This window comes from Melitaea cinxia, chromosome 21, assembly GCF_905220565.1.
Source record: "Melitaea cinxia chromosome 21, ilMelCinx1.1, whole genome shotgun sequence".
Classification (NCBI taxonomy): Eukaryota; Metazoa; Arthropoda; class Insecta; order Lepidoptera; family Nymphalidae; genus Melitaea; species Melitaea cinxia.
Genome location: NC_059414.1, coordinates 939,846 through 962,972, shown reverse-complemented (window position 1 = coordinate 962,972; position 23,127 = coordinate 939,846). Strand labels below are relative to the sequence as shown.

The window sequence follows — 23,127 nt, the reverse complement described above, 5'->3', positions numbered from 1 at the left end:
TTAGCAAATAGCTGATGAAATAGGGAGTAACTTAAGCTACTTTTATTTTAGTTTTTTTGTATAACTCTACGAACCAAACAATAATTATTTTGTGAAATTCAGCAGCTAGTAAAAAATATATCTAGTAAGGGCGTATTTTATCAAAATATTTAGCGCTACTTTACCCATTTTTGTCAGTGAAATAGAAATTCTAAATCGTGGACAGAATCACGTAGAACTAGCAGATTTATGAAATTGTAATTCAATTGCACACGAAGGTGTATTTGAATGAATAAAATAACTATTTATTACCGCGGTGTCGCTCGCATATGCAAAATAAAACATTTACATACACAAAATAGACTTAGTATTTTATTACGATTCAGAATTTAACACCCCTTTGCTGGGTATAGCTCTTTTTTCCAAGTTGGAGAAGGATGAGATTTTAATCCATCACGCTGCTTCATTACGGGTCGACGGATATATTCCCTACTTTGACTAACGATCGCTATCAGATGTCTATGATAGCAATTGGTATCGATTGCTTAACGTGCACAAGAATAGACAACCAGGTCACAAAGGAATAATCGTATAAATACAAATATCCATTCCGAGCGGGAATTGAACACGCGATCGCCGGGTACGAGCGACCATATGGTGCACGCACACTAGAGCGATGTCAAGTGTTTACTTTATCAACGACCCATATCCAAAACCAGATATAGAGAAAGATTTTAACTTAACACGGTTTTTTATTATTAAAATTATGTAAAAACGGCATGTTTACCATGCTTTTTATTTTCATTTTGCGGAACATCCGTGAAGAAGAGATTCGTAGATATTGTCAAAATAACGAGCTCCGCAAAATGGAAATGAAAAGACGGTAAATATCCCGTTTTAAAATAATTTTAGTAATAGACAACGATATTCTATTATCAGTTCAGTCAGACAGTTCAATCTATTGCAGTCCACTGCTGGACATAGGCTGGCATATTATTTTCTATCAATATTGTAATAATATTTTTACTAATAATTCTTCAACATACAGACACATGCAGTCTACATTTTTATTATGTAGTGTATGGATTTGAATAATATGTGTGTTTACAATTCATTTCGGGCTCGAGTCGAGCAGGAACGTCGCGTCAACTTGCAGGGGTGAGGATAAAATCATATTGAAATTCCTAGTCTAACGCTTTTGATATAAAATTCATATTAGTCTACTGTGGAGATGCAGCGAATAATAAAAATATCTATGATACACAAAGCTCTGATCCTTCTCCTACATGGGGAAAGAGGCCTATGCCCAGTAGTGGGATTATAGGCTGAAGCGTATGATACACATATTATAAAAACCCAAGAAACAAAAAACTGCCTGTATATCGATTTTTATATATAAAAAGATATCAAAAAAGCATATATCTATAGTGATGATGACTAGCTCGGTGGCACAGTTTGCAGTGACCCTGCTTTCTGCTCCGAGATTGTGGTTTAGTTCCCACATCGAGTCTGGGTGTAATGTCTATGTATTTATTTATATACTAGCTTGTCCCGCGACTTCGTCTGCGTGGAATTTAACAAAAAAGTTATTGTTTAGTTCGAAGAGTTATAAAATAAATAAATTTCTAAAATAAAAGTATCCTTAGTTACTTCTTACTATATGAGGTACCTCCTGCCTGTGGAAGTCCCATCAAAATCGGTTCAACCGTTTCAGAGATTAGCCGGAACAAACAGACAGACAGACAAAAATTGTAAAAAATGTTATTTTGGTATATCTATCGTGTATACACCCACACTCATTGAGTAAAAAGCTGTGATTTTAATATTATAAGCCGACACTCCAATGTTATTTATTTGTATAGATAAGTATTATTTATATATGTGTTTATCGAAAAAAAATGGTAGTTATATTAGTCGGGTGCTATCTATAAACACAAGCTATATGGCAAGCTTTGTATGTTTAATGTCTACCGAACCCCCTACTTAAACGAACACAAAATTCGAACACCTGTATATTACATAACGAAATCATCTGTAAAAGCAGACGAAAAAGAAATATAACATATTATACTCGATCAAATCATTAATTATTACTCGTCACCACGGAAATTAATCCATCCGGTCAATCAAATGGAATGAAAAAATCATTTCCCGCATTCGTCATGGCGCTACACGAAAAGCAATAATTTATTTATTCATAAAAAAACGAATACATTAAGGTTAAAGCTACTCTTAAAAGGTTTAATGAAACTCCGCTAAAGAAAATTAAAGGTTTGGTATAGGATGTTGAAGTGATTTAGAATAATAATTGTGTTTGTTCGCAAAATAAAAAAAAACCGACTGTAATTACGTCGACAAGTAATTTTTCGTGGGTAGACAAAAAAGTAGTCAAGTGAATACTCATTATTAAAGATTTTTTTGTTTTTGTTTTATTTTTTTTATTTTTTTATTGTACACCACATAGAGTAATTAAATACAGATTATAACAAGATTAAGATTACTCAAATATAATATAATAGAATAAAATTATTATTTTTTGTTATTTACTATAATAGAATAAGATTACTCAAAAAGTAGTCATCAGATCTCGATAAAATTTAAACGGAACCACAAGACAAGCGTCAGATTTTGATTAAAATAAGAATCATCATCATCGCCATATCTAGTGAAAAGTCATCCGATATACTCGTAATACAACGTAGGTCAACGAAAAAATAGTCAAGTAAATACGCATTATTAGTTAAAACTCAAAAACACAAACATTTGTATGCCAGTGACGCCCATCCCAAGCAGCCAGTACTTGTAAATCTTTCGTAATTGTAACAGGATTTCGATTGGTACACTAAAAATTCAATAAATTTCTAATACATTATTTAGTACTAAAATGACTTTTACTTAAATTCCCGCATCTGTGGTCCGGAAACACAAAATACACAAGCACAAACGCCCAGACAAGACAAACATCGGTATAACACCGCCAGCGTTACTCTTATGCCGCAACTTTAACAGTATTACAGTACATTTAAAATTCAATTAACGATTAATTTATGACATTTATTAATTCCTGCATAACTTGTCGTAAAAATTGTTGATATCACATCAATTTGTTCCGGTATTGTCAATACAACGGATATATGAAATTTATGCTCAATCACTTGTTTGATATTGGATATGAAAATGAATGCGAATTTTTCGATATTTCATTTGGTTTTTATTGAGCCCCGTTTTAATAAATATTATGCATGTTTTAACACTATCGAAAAATGTATTTATTCAGGGGATGGAGTAATAATGGTTGTGGTTTTGTTTTTCGTTGAAATAGGATTGTGTAACATCAAATATTTATTAAATTGTCGCGTTCGTTGTTATATTAAAGTAATTTTAGGAAGTTTTTTTTTTTTTTATATCACTAGGTCGGCAAACAAGTGTACGGCTCACCTAATGGTAAGAGATTACCGTAGCTTATAGACGCCTGCAACACCAGAAGCATCGCAAGCGCGTTGCCAACCCAATCCCCAATCCCCCCAAGGAGCTCTGGTCAACTTACTCACCAACAGGAACACAATACTACGTGTAAAACATATGAGTTCACGCCATTTTTGGCACGAACTTGTGGAGGCCTATGTCCAGCAGTGGACTGCGATAGGCTGAAATGTGTAAATATACTGCAAATTTTATGATTTATTCTGTTTCACTCGCGATTTTAATGTATGCAGCTGATTATTATAGCCTAAATCTTTGGTCTAAACTAACGTTTTTAACCACATATTATTTAAAAAAAATAGGTATTGAAATATCATAGTTATAATGTAAATAATGTTAAATGATCACATACCTTTTATATTTATATCCGATATAATTAACAAAATATAAACGATAATTAAAAATATATTTCTAAGTATTGCAATTTATATACGAATAAATTAAATATGGTTTCTATTACTTTTATTAAAGTTATGCTACAACTAACGAAACAAGAAAAATTGGCTGCTAGCAAAATAAAAAAAAAAAAGAGTTTGTATATTTCCAACCTTCATGGCATGTCATATCGGATTTCTATAAACGCGACTCTTAAAAGTTTTTCCCGCTTCTTCTAGTTAGAGACGTCTCTCGCATTATATGCCGCCATCTTTCAATCCGCCATCTTGGATATTTCTAAAACGGCAAACACTGCTGCGAGATTTTTCTTACCTTTTATATTTTTTATCGTTAAAATTTAATTTAAATTTGTTTGTGGAACAAATAGCTTTTTTGAAGGCTTAAGGTGATTAATAAGGTGATTTGTGACTAATTGACAAATTTGTAGTTGTTTTAGAACGAGACACTAACGCCGAATTGCAGGAAAGAAATTAAAATTTAAGTAGTGATTAAATTAATTTAATCGCAAGAATTGTATGAAATTCTTGTGATTAAATTAGTTTAATCTCTACTTAAATTTTAATTTTGTTTCGTGCAACTCGGCGTAAGATTTTTCTTTTAAGCACTTAACGAGATTAAAAAATAAAATAATATATAATAAAAACTATTTAATCTCCTATCTTGTAGTATACATTGAAACATTTCTAAGATAAACTGAATTGCTTTAGTAACTCCCGTGTGATGCAAAGCAAAGACAGAGATGAAGACAAAAATTAAAACTATACATAATTTTGGCTTTAGTATCCATCAACCTCTAATAATATTGAAAATATCTTTAATATACATACTTTGTCACAATTTTATTTATAAGTATCAAGAGCCCGGGAGGACCAGACTTTTGTTGTTTCATAAAAGCTGAAATTTTTCAGCGCATACTCCCAACATCGATAGAAACAATGGCCAAATATGAAGTTTAGCTCAAGGTGGCTTTGGCAGATGACTTTAACTTCATATTTAGCCATTGCTTCAACCTGTGCTGGGAGTATACATTGATAAACTTTCAGATTTTATAAAATGATGAAGGTCTGGCCCTCACGGGCTCTTGGGCTATATATATACTACACACAAAAGTAAAAGATCTTTTTGTTCCACTTAGGTCGACCACAGCCTACCCTGTCTTGGCTCATCGATAACAAGCCCGTCGAAGACCATGTCATCCTCAAGAATGATGGGAAGATCATCATCAGCAAGATCAGCGTCAGCGGTGCCGAGAGGAGCTGGCTGAACACCAGTGTCAAGTGTCAAGCTACTAACACTGCTCTTCTGAGCCCTCACGAGAGGACTGCTAGAGTTGAAATGAACTGTAAGTTGGATTTTTTTTATACAATAAGGTCAGTATGTAAGCGATTACCGTAACCTACAGATACCTGCAATACCAGAAGCATCGCTAGATGAAAGACGAAATTAATTTTAAAGAAATTTAACTCTTGTAAAAATCAGCGACGCTAGACAAGGTTCTAACTTGTCATGTTGTAATGAATATAGGAAAATAATAAAATATAGGTAACAGCCGACTTTTAGAGCTTGCTATTTTTTTTTTTTTTTTTTGATAAATATATAGTTTTTTTATAATTATACATAGAATAGATTCATTTATAAATACAAATATTACTCCCAGACTAGATTCAGGCGGAAATTAAACCCGTGTCCGCAGAGCTGAAAGCAGGGTCACTACAAACTGCCCCAACGGGCTAATCAATATTTCATATTTCGATGTTCGTTCCCCGATGACACGCGATCGTTGATAAATTTTAGCTCAAAATCCCCTTTACCACGACAAAAGCCTTTACCGAATTCTAAGATATTTTGAAAGGATGTCAGTCTCTTGTTCAAAATGATATACATATAATAGCCACATATTAGAATTTTCACTCATAATCTGCAGAAGCGATGTTCTTTTTAAATAAAGATGCACTTTCATAATACTTTGTCTTTAACTCATTTTACTTGTAGACGATTTGTTGTTTCATAGTTCTTCGTATTATATATCTTAATATTTATAAATCTCGTGTCACAATGTTTGTCCTCAATGGACTCCTAAACTACTTAACCGATTTTAATCAAATTTGAACACCGTGTGCAGTTTGATCCAACTTAAAAGATAGGCTATATTTTATTTTGATCATCATCATCTTCCTGCCCTTATCCCACTTATGTAGGCTCGGCACAACATGTTTTCCTCTTCCATTCCTCTCTATTATTCGTCACTTCAGTGCTTACTCCTTTCTTTCTCATATCCTCACTCACACAATCCATCCATCGCTTTTTCGGTCTGCCGATCGCTCTTCGTCCTTCGACATTCATCCCTAACATTCTTTTACCGACATAGCGGTCATCCCTCCTCATTACATGCCCATACCACGCTAACCTATTGCTCCTTATTTTCTCTGTCACAGGTGCTACTTTCAAACTTCCCCTTATATACTCATTTCTAATCCGATCTTTCCTCGTTACTCCACACATCCATCTTAGCATTCTCATCTCGGCTGCATGCACTCTTCTTTCATCCGTCACTTTTGTTGCCCAACATTCCGATCCATACATTACGACAGGTCTTATGATCGTTTTATAGATTTTCCCCTTAAGTTTAAGGGGCATTCGTGGATCACAAGCTGTTCCAGAGACCTGTCGCCATTTCATCCATCCCGCATTTATTCTACTTTTCACGTCACGGTCTATGTTGCCGTCATTTTGTATTAATGACCCAAGGTAGCGGAAGTCGGATTTGATATATTATGTTATTATTCAGAAAAGAATAAGGTGATACGAAGTTCGCCAGGTCAGCTAGTAGGTATATATATATTAAACGTTAAGATTAGGATGTTTGCCTTCCTGTTTAAAAAAAAACTTACTCCACCTAAACTATATTTCATTTTATACATAATTACTTGCTCTACCGGCATCGACAACTAAAAAAATTATTATTGCTTTCGTTTTTGTAAATTAATTAATTATTAAAATTGTGCATATGACGTCCTTAATTTTGAAAGAACGTCAATATGATTGACGGTCGGTAAATGCTTTGTTCAATTTTAAATCAACTCACGTATAAATACTTTCATTGTAACTTTGTAAAGTGATAATTATAATACTTATTTATTATAATGCGAATTATCGCTAGTTTTAATTATTTTCTCTAAATAAGAATTGTCAAAATTTAAATAATTCGACTATGTCTAATCTTTTAAACAAATTATTTACAATAAACATTAATAAATAAAATGTTTGTTGACTACCGACACGTCTAAAATTGAATGGATATTTTATACTGTACTATTCACCAGAAATGAGGTGTACCTTAGGTGTACCTCGTATCAGGTGTACCTTGCGTTCAGCAACGCGTTTGCAAGGGCCTTAGTGCTGCAGATGTCCATAAAACGCTTACTATCAAGCAGCCCGTACGTTTGTTTGCCAATTTTATAGTATTAAAAAAATGAAAGTTTTATTGATTGATTACGTTGATCTAAACTAAGTCCGAAAGAACTGTCGTACTGAACTATATACAATATGATATTAGGGAAATTATTCCATATTTTAAACAATAATGAAATATTTTCAAACAGTGCGTCCAACGTCAGTATCGATCATAGAAAAGCCAGGTCAACTGTCAGCTGACACGGAGTTCACCCTGGTCTGCGTGACGCACGGCAGCCGACCCCCAGCGCAGGTCACGTGGTTCAGAGAAAATAGAAGATACACGAGGGGGAAGGTAAGAACTTATTGAAATAATACAGTATTAATAGTTTAAATAACTTACATCAAATAAGAATGTAAAGAAGCTCTGATACGCTGAGTTATTTGTAATTTGTTACAGTTTTTACATTTCTAAGTTTGGAAATAAAAAGTCATAAGAGGAAAATCATAATAAAATGTAATTAATGTAGATAAATCGCGTCTATTCCTACGTGACATTCGCGTATTATCTGCACTCAATTCTCAACATTGATAGCCATCAATCTTATCGAAGAAAAAGAAAAGTTATCGAAAATTTGTTTGTTTATTATTGAAACAAATGTTTTAGCCCAGGAGCTAGCTGAAAACCCCAATTTTTTTAAAACTTCATTGTTATGAATCTCGAAGACAAAAGTAAAAATATTATGATTAGAATGAAACCAAACTAAGACTTTATACTTTCGCTTTTATTCAATAATTATAATTGTGTTCCAATTTTCATAGCATAGCGAGATAACAAACGATACGTCAACAATCAGCCGCTTGACCATGTCTCCTCAACCAGAAGACGATGGAGTGATGATCAGGTGCCGAGCTGACAACCCTGTGCTGAGAGTCGCCCTAGAGGATTCTTTTAGGATGAGCGTTGTTTGTAAGTTCCTAGACCTTTGATTACTATTACTACATGTGTACTAGGAGATCCAAATTATGTTAATTATATTAGTGATTTATTTTTAACTCGCGGGGCCTATGTCCAGCGGTAGACTGCAATAGGCTGAACTGACTGACTGTTTGACTGACTGATTTATTATTTTTTAATATCATATCAAAAATCGACCGTTCCAGCGGGGATCGAACCTGCACTGACTGACCGTGTCGGCGCTCTAGCCAATTAAGCTATGGAACGATGTACCCACTAGATCGAAATTTTTGATATGACGATTTTATATTCGTTATAAAATAGCACGGTGTCGTCTCCTGTCAAAGATTTTCATTGTAATATGAAACTTTGAATATTTACGGGTCTCTGTAAAGAACTCACTATAGACGGCGCCACGGTTCGGTTAAACCGAATATAAAAATTATCTTATCAAAAATTTCGATCTAGCGGGTACATCGTTCCATAGCTTAATTGGCTAGAGCGCCGACACGGTCAGTCGGAGACGCGGGTTCGAACCCCGCTGGAGCGGTCAATTTTTGATATGATATTCAAAAATCTTTGGAATCAAAATTGTGTTTGTCTTTACTAAATTAAATGCATTTAAAGTGAACCTGCCACAGATTGGGATGTAGATTCTGCAGAGAAGAGTCTACACTCCCAATCGGTAGATTGTGCAGAAAAGAATCTATATTATTAATCGGCAAAAAACTTTATTTATCTAGGCAGGGTCGCTCTGGTTTTTGGTGTTCAAATCTCAAACATTTTTGGAGGCTTTTAAAAAGGTCTAAGCCTTTTGGACTACACTTTACCCTTCAATTTTCTTTCTCTTTTTCCCTTTCTTTTTTTACTAGACTATAACTACAACTGACCTTCCAGTTCTCTAATATTAACCATTAAACATGAGGTGGTCTGCTCGTTTGAAGCCTCTTTTATTAGAAAAAAACTATGGAAATGATACAGAAAGCATACGATTACTACTAAACATTACATATTTAAAGAGAATCATATCCATACTGACAAATCCAGCCGCTAAAGTCACCGTCGTATCAACATTATCAGAGAAAGACTATTATTTATACCCTAATCTTTAAATAATAAATATTAATAAAATAAATATTTATAGAGAGATAAAAGTGTATACATTTTTTATAAAAAAAAACCAAAGAGATTATTACTATAAACGTTGTGCTCCGATTTTCTCATAATAGGGTAAAAGGTTCAAAGGAAATTATAGGAAATATTTATAATTTGCATTGAATTGAACTATGTGAGATCAAAAAGATAGAAAAAACTATCCGACCTTTTATGTATCAACGCTAATAAACGAAACCCTTGTCACGGGTATTGTAATAAGATATTATATTAACAAACGAAAAGTTACCTTAATACCATTAGATAAAGAACATATTACAACTAGCAACGACGAATACGAAAATAACTTGGAGAACTAGAATCTTTTCAGTATTTACTAAACAAACATTTTTGCTATTCCATATTCATGTTGTCTTTTTTTATTCGAGTTAAACGAATTTCAACTATATTAGTTCGTTATAAAATCTAAATTTAAAAACTAGCTTTCAAATTTAAAGAAGTTTAAAATTGGCTACAAGGGGGATCAATTTGCAAACTGCTCGCAGCTTTGAAACATTTTATGTTTTGGAATCTTGCCGAGCGATATTCGATCTACAGCGGTTAATGTAGGGTTCAATTTTCACAGACAAGCCGGTCCTGACGATGTCCCTGGGCAGTACACTAAACCCTAACGACATTAAGGAAGGCGATGACGTTTACTTCGAGTGCAACATCAGGGCGAATCCTAAGGAACATCGCACCTCTTGGTACCATAACGTGAGTGAGTTAAATTTATATAATTTGGAATTCTCCTAAGAATATATCCGTACGAAAACTACTTTATTTACTTTAAGAGCTAATGGTCTTTGAGATACTTAAAAAGTTTATAGCTAACATACTATTTTTGTATATCATAAAAATTGACCGCTCCAGCGGGGTTCGAACCCGCGTCTCCGACTGACCGTGTCGGCGCTCTAGCCAATTAAGCTATGGAACGATGTACCCGCTAGAGCGAAATTTTTGACATTTTTCAAATGTCAATTTTTGATATGATATTCAAAAATGTTTAGAATTCCTAATGTGTGGGTAACACAAAAATAAAATCGTACATATTAACATACTATTTCCAACTACGACAATTACAAATAATATATATACACTTAGTACACAAATATAAGACGAATATTCCATAATTTTAATAATTTATTAGCGCCAAACGTAAAAATATTTATTTAAAATATTTAAGATCCTTTGACGTGTTCAAAGAAACGAAAGAGAAGATATTATGATCCTTTGATATTCCATTTTATAAACACATTTATAATAAACCAGCAGTACAGTAAAATAAATGATATTAAATTAGTCGAGAAATGAATAAGAAATTACTCGGCACACTTAATTGGTAGACTTGTGTATCTAATTATATACAGAAGACGCAACTAAGATTTTATAGTCGACAGCCATTTGGCAAAGTCAGAAGCTAATAACCCTTATTTAGAACATAACCGTTATTAAGACGGCTATTCAACATCTAACGTCGGATTACAAATAATAAACGTTTCCAGTGAAAACCTTTTAATTGGATCGTTCAGGAGATGCACAATTTTGTTGAATGGAGTTTTCGCTTTGGTTACTTGAACGCACTTCTGTACCTGGTACCTATTTCTTCTGCAATTTTTTTAATACAAAATGTAATATAAACACTAGTTATTAGTCTTCCTTGGTAGATAAATACCCTATTATGACGTAGCATTAGTGATCGGTTAGTTTTGCTTTTACGACTAATGTTCACTTCAAATTGATTCATGCCTTTTATCCAAGAATGATGTAAGGACTTGGTTGTTTTTTTCTATTGTATTTTTTTTTATGTCACTAGGTCGGCAAACAAGCGTACGGCTCACCTGATGGTAAGCGATTACCGTAGCTTATAGACGCCTGCAACACCAGAAGCATCGCAAGCGCGTTGCCGACCCAATCCCCAATCCCCCCAGGAGCTCTGGTCACCTTACTCACCAACAGGAACACAATACTATTTGAAAACTGCCTCGATTTAGCTGTGATCTTCTGTAAGGTCGAGGTACTTCGCCAGTCGGGCTGCTCTATATTTTGAGCGGAGTTGGGAGGGATAGGTAAATAAGGCACAAAAACGTCAGCTTAATTTTGAAACTTATATTACTTTTTATATATGTATAAAAAAATCATCTTTAGATACATCCAGTGGTCAAATTACTTGACACTAGATTCTACTAGTAAATGTACTAGCTAATCTCAACTATAATAGGTATAACCCATCAGATATAGCTAATAATCATGTTTGTCTGATCTTATCTTCAAAATATTTTGCCTAGGATCAACAAGTCACCCAAAATATGTCTTCTGGAGTGTTCATAAGCACCAAGTCACTTGTACTGCAAAGGGTGACAAGGAAGGATGGAGGGCTGTACGCTTGCAAGGCTGCTAATGAAATGGGAGAAACGAGCAGTCAAGCTGTCTATCTTCGAGTACAATGTAAGTTTTTAGTATTTATTTTGACGTTGGAATTGTCTAATAGTCTTACGAGCTGGTTATTGCACTAATGGTAGGTAGTTGGTCTTTTCGACTGTAATTTTCGGGAAGGTGTTTATGCTTATGCTATTTTGTTTCTGTCACCATACTTTTTTGTTGTTTTTATAAGAGGCGTTGAGTATGGGAGAAAATAAAAGATTGATACTTAAATATGGTTTTTAATTTTACTGATTAACTAAATTTTCTAAAAGAAGTACCATTAAGGATTTAACGAAATTCAACAAAAAGTTCAAATGAGAACTATGACGTAATACAGTATATCCCTGCAGCCATCGCGGAAATAACATTATCACAATTTACATAGCAATAATTTTTATATAATTACTAGCTTCTGCCCACGCCTTCGTCCGCGTGGAACAGTTTCTTTACGCAAACTAGGGAAGCTCTCAAAAGGAAAGTAAAAACCTCGATTTTGAAACATTCTTTATTGGCGCTCCACTCCTATTAGTCTTCGTGTGATGATATAACATATAGCCTTTTTCGATACATGTTCTATCTAATACTGAAAGAATTTTCTAAATCGACCAGTAGTCCCTGAGATTGTCGCGTTCAAACAAACAAACAAACTCTTCAGCTTTATATTTCTCTCTAATATATAAAATTTTCGTGTCATGGTGTTAAACATTGAACTCCTCCGAAACGGCTCGATCGATTTTAATAAAATTTTGCGGGCATATCGGGTAGGTCTGAGAATCGGCCAACATCTATTTTTCATACCCCTAAGTTATAAGGGATTAAGCGGGTTAATAACATATATAGCAAAGAAACGTTTGCGGGGTCAGCTAGTATTAGTATTGATTGGTAACTTCAATCGTTGTCAATTTACAATGAACCTTAAAACAACACTGGTCGCACTGTATACGAACTCGTATATACCTTAAAAAAAGGAGGAGGTTACTAAATTCGACCGTATATGTATATTTTTTTATGTATGTTCGCGGATAACTTCGCCATTTATGAACCGATTTTGATAATTCTTTTTTTTGTTGGAAAGGAGATATCCCAAGTGTTACCACACTTGGGATACACACAAGCTATGGAAATTAAGCGAACTCGTATATACCTCCTACGAGCACTGGTACCCAGTGCCAGTAAACCAGCACTAATGACCCCTCGTGCAGTCGCGCCAGTGTGCGCGCAGGGGTCGCCGCGCGTGGTGGGCGCGCGGCTGGACGAGCCGCTGCGCGTGCGGTGCGCCGTGCACGCGGACCCCGCCGACCTCACCTTCACCTGGCAGTTCAACAACAGCGGGGAAAGCTTCCAAGTCTCACCCGTCAGATACGGTAAGTTCAATTTGAACTACTTAATTTCACCATAGCATAGCAAAGCCACCTGCGGTCACCGACCCGACTGCCCAGCGTCGTGACTATGGGCAACACACATGAGTTCACGCCTTTTTGGCACGAACTTGTGGAGACCTATGTCCAGCGGTGGACTTTATCAGGCTGAAGTGATGAATTTCAGCATAGGATTTGAGTTCTACTAGTTATTATATTATTTACTAATGTTTACGCGAGTTACACTAATTATAATGAAACAAATTTTTCGGATTTTATAATTTTATAGGACTGAGGTTTTCCCATGACTATGGTTGCTGTAAAGTATCCGACCCGTCGGACATCTAAAAAACTTAATAAACCGCGATAAAATCCGATAAAGATATTTCCTACTAGTATTATTGTCAAATTATTTTCCTAAATTTAAGTGACAGACAACATAGAACGATTGCTTATTAATATGTTTTATTTATATTTAACCAGGCTTAACCGTTGAGAACCAATCAATGTGCTTACAACTTAATCAAATTTTAACGGATTACTGGTGTAAATTATGGTATTTTTAGAGAACACAAATTGGCAAACACACTCAATTTCCATAAATGTATTTGTACAATTTGATTATTCATTTATTTGAGATTGTTTGTTAAATTTCTTTTATTGTCTAGCTTTGAGATAATTGTTGGTTCGGCAATTTGGAAATATTGGAAAAATATCTTATTTTTTAAGACTTTATTATTGTTACATATTTTCGTATAAAATGAAATAAAGCAACAAATTACTTTATTGATGATTCTGAATATCGAAAATAATTGTTTAGTTGATATTTTTTCGATAATTATTAAATAAATAAAATAAAATAGTTTTGAGGACCAAGGTTTGTACAAGAGACAAAAATTTATAAGTCGGCACTTGCGCTTTCGTACGCAATCAGCAAGGAATTTATAAACAACAGATGCACCGAGCACGCCACCTAGCGTCGTCGCTATCGTTCGATAGTCACTTACCCTCATTCATTATATTACTCGAGTTATTCTAACGTGTATGAAACGATCGGTGCAACCGCGGCTAAGGCGGTCTTGGCTCTGGCTTGGCACGATTCACTTGTATCCTGCTAGTAGCTTAACCTAGACTCTTTCAATAATTAATTTGCACAAACGAATTAATTGTTACATAAAATGGGCGGACAACTCAGCAGCAGTGAAGGTGAGCGTTGATGTATATCTCAAAGGGGATCTCCTTAAACCTACAACTAGGTCGCAAGTTCTAGGCACTGCTCTGAGTTACTCCCTCTGCCGCACGATGGACTCAGCACCCGCATGGTGATTCCATCGAATGCTAAGAAGTTAGTCTCCGCCCCGTTAACTAATAACCATACCGCGTTCCGTGCTGCGTACCTTTCTGCTAAAATAATTACCTTTCTGCTAAGTGATCCCTGTGTTATAAGAAATTGGTTATATCATAAATTGTCTTTACTTGTGCCAACATTGAGCACTGAAGCACACAGTAGACCCAGTACTCAGAGACGATGAGCAAGAGAGACCTACCTCCATCCGACTTATATTTTTGCAAAAAAATGTAGTGATCTAAAATTCGCCAGGTTGACTAGTTTTGTATGCAGATGCTACTTCCCAAATATTCACTACAGACTTGTTGTAAGTGATAACTCTACTAATATAAATGTATCTTTCGATAATATTTCCATTATGAAAGCAAAACTTTGTCTTTTTGTACATATGTAAATTGTATGTTATTCTTTTGTTCATACGATAATATAAAACTGTTTTAAAATTCTGAATGTTCGTAAAAGAAACGAGCGGTGTGATTTTAAATATGATTCGCATTTATTAATAATTTATAAATTGATGGAATATTAATTTTTTACTTTTGAAAATTTTTGTTATTTTTCATTCTAATTTTAAAAAATATAGCCCTATTAACCGGCTGTTACCTATACAACAAGCATTAAGTTACCGTAGGAACTGACGACCGTGTGTGTGTGGGTGTGTTATAAATATATTTAGATATTTACTTAATTAATATAACTAGTGGTAGCCCAGTGGTCGAAAATGAAATTATAAGTTTTAACATTAAACAAAAGAGTATGTATGCGTGTGTGTGTCAAATACATGGTAGAATACATGTTTAATGTTTTCTTTATTGATATAATGTACTTTTTATGCATAATAAAAAAAATATTAGCATTTTGCGCTCCTTCTCTATATAAACTATAAGTGTGCGAAATTTCACACTCCTCCGTCCGCGCAATTTTCGTAAAAAGTGGTACAAAGTTTTACTTAACGTATTAATAAAAATAAATAAAAATAAAAATGAAAATCTTTTATTGTCAAGCAACATAGGCTCATAGTTGGTTAGTACAATATAATTACTTAGAACTATGTTAGTAAAACAAAATACAGACAAAAAATAAAAATTAATTATTATCATTACATCATTACAGCCTAAACAGTCCACTGCTGGACATAGGCTACCACAAGTCTACGTCAAAAATAACGTGAACTCATGTGTTTTGCCCATAGTCACCACGCTGGGCAGGCGAGTTGGTGACCGCAGGGCTGGCTTTGTCGCACCGAAGACACTGCTGCCCGTCTTCGGCCTTGTATTTCAAAGCCAGCAGTTGGATGGATATCCCGCCACCGATCGGCTTTTTAAGTTCCAAGGTGGTAGCGGAACTGTGTTATCCCTTAGTCGCCTCTTACGACACCCACGGGAAGAGAGGGGGTGGCTATATTCTTTGGTGTCGTAGCCACACAGCACCCGTAGCCACACAGCACTACGCCACAGTCACACGTTGTTTCCTAATTATCAATGTATAGATAATTTTGTAGCAGTGTCAAACGGAGGCACAGCGAGCGAGCTGCGCTACCGCGCCGCGAGCGAGCGCGACTACGGCGCGCTGCTCTGCCGCGCCAGCAACAGCGTCGGGCGCCAGCAGCGGCCCTGCGTCTTCCAGATCGTACCAGCAGGTGGGCTCCAGGAGGTTTTATAAGTACTAGTTTAATTATAATAAAACAACTTTTTCGGATTTTATCACGGTTTATTAGGTTTATTAGATGCCCCGATGTTTCTTGATACTTTACAGCAACCATGCTCACGGGAGCACAGTTATCTGTAGGTAGTTAAAGTAGGTTCCATTTTATTTTTGGTATGGCAGGGGAACCCATTTACGGGTGATATCCAGGAAGCCCGGGTTGACAGTCCTAGACCGTATGTCGGCTTCTGCACTTGGGGGTGCAATACCGACCAAACCCCTGCGGGAGCCTTCAGCCGCTTTAATTGGAGGATCCCGAATCTGCAGGCAATAGGATCCCTGCAGCGACTGGCTGGCCTCGGCAAAAAGGCCAGACTTCTCCTCCGTGGGGACTGTCCGGCTCACCTTTGAACAATCCCGACGACGCCGTGTCTAGGCAGGTTCCCATCCCGGCCCGACACGAGCACAGGGGCGTTCCTGGAGGCGCATTAAGTAGCGCCTCCTACGCACCTCCATTCGTCGCCTGCGGACGGAGGCCTCGTCGGTGTAGTAGGTTCCATACATCAGTTAGACTTAAATGATTACAGCGCTTTGCGTGTTGATGAGCTGAGCGCTGCGGCGCTCTTGAGCAATTGATGTTCAAATAGGGCCTACTATTATTGTTTAGTTTTATTTTTTAATTTACTAATAGTACCTATGTTTATAATAAGGGGAGTAAATTGTATTTGATCAATTCCATTATATTGAGGAAAGCCAAAGCAGGATACATCCTGCTCAAAAATCTGGCTTAATCTGACTGGAGAAGTACCTAAACCGTATAGAATAATATTGCTGTCGTGTAGTTTTGTGTTTTTATGGTGTGTAAGCGGGGTTACTTGGGAGGGTCCAGGGTAGGGTAGATAATACGCTGGTGATGTAGGCATCCATAGTTAGTGTAGGCATATATGCTTGTTTGCCACCCTAGTGATATTAAAAAAAAATATCTATAATTTAAATACGGTGGGGGTTTTTGCCCATAGTCACCACGCTGGGCAGGCGGGTTGGTGACCGCAGGGCTGACTGTGTCGCACCGAAGACGCTGCTGCCCGTCCTCGGTCTGTGCATTTAAAAAACCAGCAGTTGGATGGTTATCCCGCCATCGGTCATCACCATCGGTTGGACCGACGATCTACGTAAGATTGCCGGTGTAGGCTGGATGAGGATTGCGGAAAACCGGGATGCCAACTTGGAGAGGCCTAAGTCCAGCAGTGGACTGCAATAGGCTGAGCTGACTGACTGACTGAACTATAATTTTGCAGTCAAATACAATAATTCAAAACATGTCACATACATATACTGAAACTGTACCCGGTCATATGTATATTTTGAAATTTCAAGACTATAAATTGCCGCTGTCTTGGCTATAATTAGCGCGTAAACTACTAAGTTCATATGAAACTGGGCGCTATTTAAGCTAATGCTTAATGAATCTAAACCGATTTGCCCGCTGCTGCTGCCCGTCTTCGACTTGTGTATTTCAAAGCCAGCAGTTGGATAGTTATCCCGCTATCGGTCGGCTTTGTAAGTTCCAAGGTGGTAGTGGAACTGTGTTATTCCTTAGTCGCCTCTTACAACAACCACGGGAAGAGAAGGGGTGACTATATTCTTTGATGCCGTAATCACACACCATTTATTTTAACATGACATCAAATGCAACATTCAATAAACAATAACGAAACAAAATTTCAACATTCGGTAAATTACAAATGTCAATGATAAACATAAAATGGCCTTTTACCTCAAATATAAACCTAACTTACAATGTTTATGAGGTCTGCTTCGGTTTATGGGCGTATGTAAATTTATGCTAAATTTCAAGCAATCTTCACAATAGCATTAAACGACTTCCGACCACATCAATAATTATCCAAATCGTTTTGGAAAGTTATGAGGCTAGTTTTAAAATGAATAAACTTTGTGCTTTATATACACAAAACATAGCATCTGTATTTCCTACACAAATATTTATCATGTGCGAGAATCGAATACGCGACCGTTACCACAATATTTAGTTCAGGGAACCATTATAAATTTAAACTGTAACACGATAAAAATAAGTGATCATGCGTTGTTTGCAATCAAATGTGAAACGAAACTTCAGATGAAACTGAAGCGAGGAATCAGCGCCGAGATTTATTGTATCGAAACGGAAGCCACCTTCGGGATGAATAAATCAGGTTTAATTAACGCTGTGTTTATTATCTCTACTTTGATAAATTAAATGTTAAAATTTTCTCGTACTTTTAAAATACAAATTCACGTAAAGTCGGGTTATTTTATTTACGTGCGTACTTTTTTTCTCTTTTATTACTTTGTATCTTTTGTAGAATATATCTTTATATCTTTTAACATACTCGCGGTCTATTCCTAAGTCGTTTATCTCTTCCTATATATAACTGCTACATATTTTGGTTTTCGATAAATATAGGTACATAAATAATAAATACATAATTAAATCCATAATTATATTACACCCTGACTTGTGATATGAATCAAACCTATAACTTCTGAGCAGAATTCAGGATCACTAGAAACTGCTCCACCGGGCTAAAAATAACAAATAAAAAAAATTGGAGGAAAAGGGATAACAAGGTTCCACAACCACCTTGGAACTTAAGAAGCCGACCGATGGCGGGATAACCATCGAACTGCTGGCTTTGAAATACACAGGCCGAAGACGGGCAGCAGCGTCTTCGGTGCGACAAAGCCAGTACTGCGGTCACCAACCCGCCTGCCCAGCGTGGTGACTATGGGCAAAACACATGAGTTCACGTTATTTTTGGCGTAAACTTGTGGAGGCCTATGTCCAGCAGTGGACTGTATAGGCTGTAATGATGAAAAAAAATTGAAAATAAAAATTAAAGATAAGACGGTAACCGCAGAAAATTTATTTCTCCTAAAACATTCCAACTAAAATAGTAAAAAAATCTCGTAAACATAGACGCCGAGTACCCTCTAGAGACATACGGCATCATAAACTACACCCAGTTCTACGGCCACCGAATACACCAATAACTCCCGGTCTCGGAAAAACGAATTTTCTAAAATTTTACACCTGAAGACTTAAACGAGAAATTTTTAATAATACAAATGGCCCACCTGACTTTCGTCGTTTGTAATTACGATGGCGGCGTTGAAACTCGTTATTGTTATTGTGAAACGTAAAGTATTATTCCACTTTAAATGTTTGTTGCTATTGTGGCCTGTGACATGAAAACGAGAAGTCAGATTAGCCAACAACAGAATTCCTTTACCTATACATTAGTCACGGTGTAAATAACCATGAAAATATAAGAACCTTACCTGTTAATATTTTAAAACTACACAAAAATACTAATTAAGATAGCTAATAAACTCTCCCGAGAACAATAACTTTAATACGATTACCAGAAAGTGGAAATTTCGATCGTAAAGTTTCGAATTAATCGATTTTTATAGCATCGGCGTTAAAATGACAACGATCGGACGGCTTAAGCTCGCGAAAACGTTAAAATTTAACAGTTGAAAACTCTTTTACGCCTTTGTTTATGGGGCTTCGTTAAAAACTGCACTGAAATTGGAAGAACTGCCGTTTTATCCTAAAATATTGAGTGCGAAAACTTCGATTTCAGTTTAAAGTAACGATACATTTTGGGAATAAAATTTCCTTATTTTGGATGGGTTATGTTAATGTTATAGTTCTTGAAATATGGTCCGTAAATAATCTGAATTTGACTGACCAGTTGGTAGTGTTGACAGTGAGCCTGCTTTCTGATTCAACTTTTTTTTTTAGATTTTCGAGTGGGTCTGGGTCTGGTGTGGAGAGCAAAGTAGTAGTTAGGTGAAACAATACGATTTTTTTTTATTTCATTTATTGCCGATCAAAAACGAATATTGTGGTATAATAACAGTTATTAACCTTTGATGATAATGAGTATGCCGTACGGTGTCGGCCAAGTAGAATAGCACCACCCCCTTTCTTCCCGTGGGGGTCGTAAAAAGCGACTAAGGGATATACCTGGCTCAAAATAATCAGGGTCTTGGAGAAGGAAAACTTCATTTGAAACCCGGAAGGGGTCTCCGTAAAGCATTAGTAACATAGCTCTAAAATGCGAAAGACTCTTACAGCTACACTAGCTACAGCCAGTGAGGTCAAGAGAGTGGCTCAGAGCTTAGGCAACTGTGCGTTTTCCTGAAGAGTGTCCTAGGAGACACAGTGTCTGTCTGACACTGTCTAAATCGTCTGCAATAGACGGACTAAGGCCAATGATGATGATGATGATGATAATGAGCAATAATAATCAGCAGCGATAATATAATCTGGACTGGAAGATCAACAGAGTTTTTTATCGCATCTGTAGAATGCTGAAATAATAACGTTTTAATAAATTAAAAGACTCTTGACTACTTCTTAGTCTTAGTATATCTTATATATAAAATCCTCATATCACAATGTTAGTTACAATACTCCGCCAAAAAAAAAATTAGGGGGGAAGGGGGTTAATAACATCTATAGCAAAACAACGTTTGCGGAGTCAGCTAGTATAAATATAAAATACAATGTTGTAACAATAATGAAATGAAAACGCCTTAGTGCAGTAGTCATATCGATCCTTTCTCTAGCGGAGGCATTATTGCTGCGTTCGTGACAAATGAGTAGGTATAACCAGTATAATTTTCATAATCTGTTTAAAAATTTTCTTCCAAATGACTTAAAATTACTAGTCACGGCCATTAGAAATATAGGTACTAATTTAAAAGTTACGAAGATAATATTAATGTATGAATACGTATTAATAAACAAATTGGCAATTTCAACTATGTTCCGTGGGGCATCAACTTAAAAATATTCTATATTATATAAATTAAAGATATTGTCATTGATTTATTAGTCCTATTGGCACACCCTCATAAAGTTTAAAGTTCCGCTAAAACTCAATTTAATAACCAATAGTAATTTGTCAGATAAAAATTAAATAAAAATTAAAGTTGTAATTGACCACTGATCTATTGTATCTTTGATTGGATAAAATAGAACATCCACCTTTTTAACTGACTTCAAAAAAGGAGGAGATTTCTCAATTCGACCGTATATATTTTTTATGTGTGTCAATTATATCTCAACGATATTTTTTTATGTGTGTTCGCGGACAATTTCGTCGTTTATAAACCGATTTCGCTGATTTCTTTTGTTGGATAGGAGACATCCTGAGGGTGGTACCATAATAAGAAAACCAAGATCTGATGGTGGCATCCCAGAGAAATCGAGGGGCACCTTCGAAAATCGTAGTGGCGACTAGTGCGTTTGTTAATTTTTTTCAACTATTTACGTTGTATTACTTGTCGATGTAATTGAATTTTGTTTTATTCATTTGCTAACAAACACAATTATTTAGTATCACATGCCAATCGGAAAAATTCAGATAATGCTGAAACAAATTGATAGCCAAACTTAACTAAATATGTTGAAATGCAAAAACGTTATCTACATTCTGTGCATAACTGCGGCTAGATATTTTATATCTCTTTGGCGTAAAAGCTCAATAAACAGATTATTGATGGCTCTGAGAAGGTATGACAATGGTATTACATAATACCTAGTAATCAATGTCAGTGATGTGCTTTCGATAAGGGCTAGTTCACAATGTACAAATTGATTCACAATATACAAAAGGATACAAAATTTGGTCGATTCTGAACTGATCTGCTTCAGCCTCTAATATCCCACTACTGGGCATAGGCCTCTTTCCCCATGTAGGAGAAGGATCAGAGCTTAATCCACCACGCTGCTCCAATGCGGGTTGGCGGATATATTCCCTACTATGAGTAACGATCGCTATCAGGTGTATATGATAACAATCGGGACCGACGGCTTAACGTGCTCTCCGAGGCACAGTGGGGAGACCCACAAGAACTGCACAAATGCCCAGACCACGGCAAACACCTGTATGGCCAATACAAATGTTTGTCATGTGTGGGGATCGAACCCACAACCGCCAGGGCAAAAGGTACAATCCATGGCTGTGACCGCGGCGTCACTGAACTGATCTGAGTTAACCTTATTTTTTTGAGCAAAGATCTCCTCTCTTAACCCACTACTCCTATAACACGTGGAATGCTGTCTGAAGAAATCTCAGTCAGTTGTGTATACAAATTTACAATTCACAACTTAAGACTTTTCAGCCTAATACAGTCCACTGCTGGATATAGGCCTCCAAAAGTTCGCGCCTAAAATAGCGTGAACTCATATGTTTTGCCCATAGTTACCACGCTGGGCAGGCGGGTTGGTGTCCGCAGGGCTGGCTTTGTCGCAACGAAGACGCTGCTGCCCGTCTTCCTGTGTATTTCAAAGCCAGCAGTTGGATAGTTATCCCGCCATCGGTCGACTTTAAGTTCCAAGGTGGTAGTGGAACTTTGTTATTCCTTAGTCGCCTCTTACGACACCCACGGGAAGAGAGGGGGTGGCTATATGCTTACTGCCGTAACCACACAGCATAACTTAAGAAACGTTTACACATAGTTATGGTATAAATCATGACCGCGTTAAGAGGCTCCCCCTTCTCAATGACCTTGAGCATTTAGACTTTGCCACACCCCACCCACCCGCACTTCACCTGATCAGTATTACGTAAAGGTTATTAAACTCGGCCATCTACCGGCTCTAGCTTGTACTACTTAGGACATGCGATTGATCCGTTTTCTAGACCAAGAGCTTGCGTACAAGTTGTGATCATCCATAATTATTATTTAATTTTCTTCTTGTCGTGTCGATCATTTAGGCTATAAAATTATATTAATTACTAGTTGTTACTTGTTGTTCAGTTCGCAGTTATAAAATAAATAAATTTCTAAAATAAAAGTAGCCTAAGTTATTCCTTACTATATCGGCTATCTGCCAGTGAAAGTTCCGTCAGAATCGGTCTAGCCGTTTCAGAGATTAGGCGGAACAAACAGACATACATACAGACAAAAAT

At 36.2% G+C, this 23,127-nt stretch overlaps 1 protein-coding gene across 1 annotated transcript in view; it reads left to right on the top strand.

Moving 5' to 3' along the window:
• Positions 1-23,127, top strand: part of LOC123664191 (neural cell adhesion molecule 1-like) — a gene marked incomplete at its 5' end in the record, with an annotated part of 130,733 nt that overhangs the window by 67,953 nt on the left and 39,653 nt on the right. Inside the window, 7 exons of the mRNA XM_045598787.1 lie at positions 4,994-5,200; positions 7,461-7,606; positions 8,074-8,221; positions 9,948-10,078; positions 11,650-11,809; positions 12,988-13,149; positions 15,996-16,130. Of these exons, the coding sequence (XP_045454743.1) occupies positions 4,994-5,200; positions 7,461-7,606; positions 8,074-8,221; positions 9,948-10,078; positions 11,650-11,809; positions 12,988-13,149; positions 15,996-16,130 (1,089 nt within the window). The remainder of the gene's footprint in view (positions 1-4,993; positions 5,201-7,460; positions 7,607-8,073; positions 8,222-9,947; positions 10,079-11,649; positions 11,810-12,987; positions 13,150-15,995; positions 16,131-23,127) is intronic.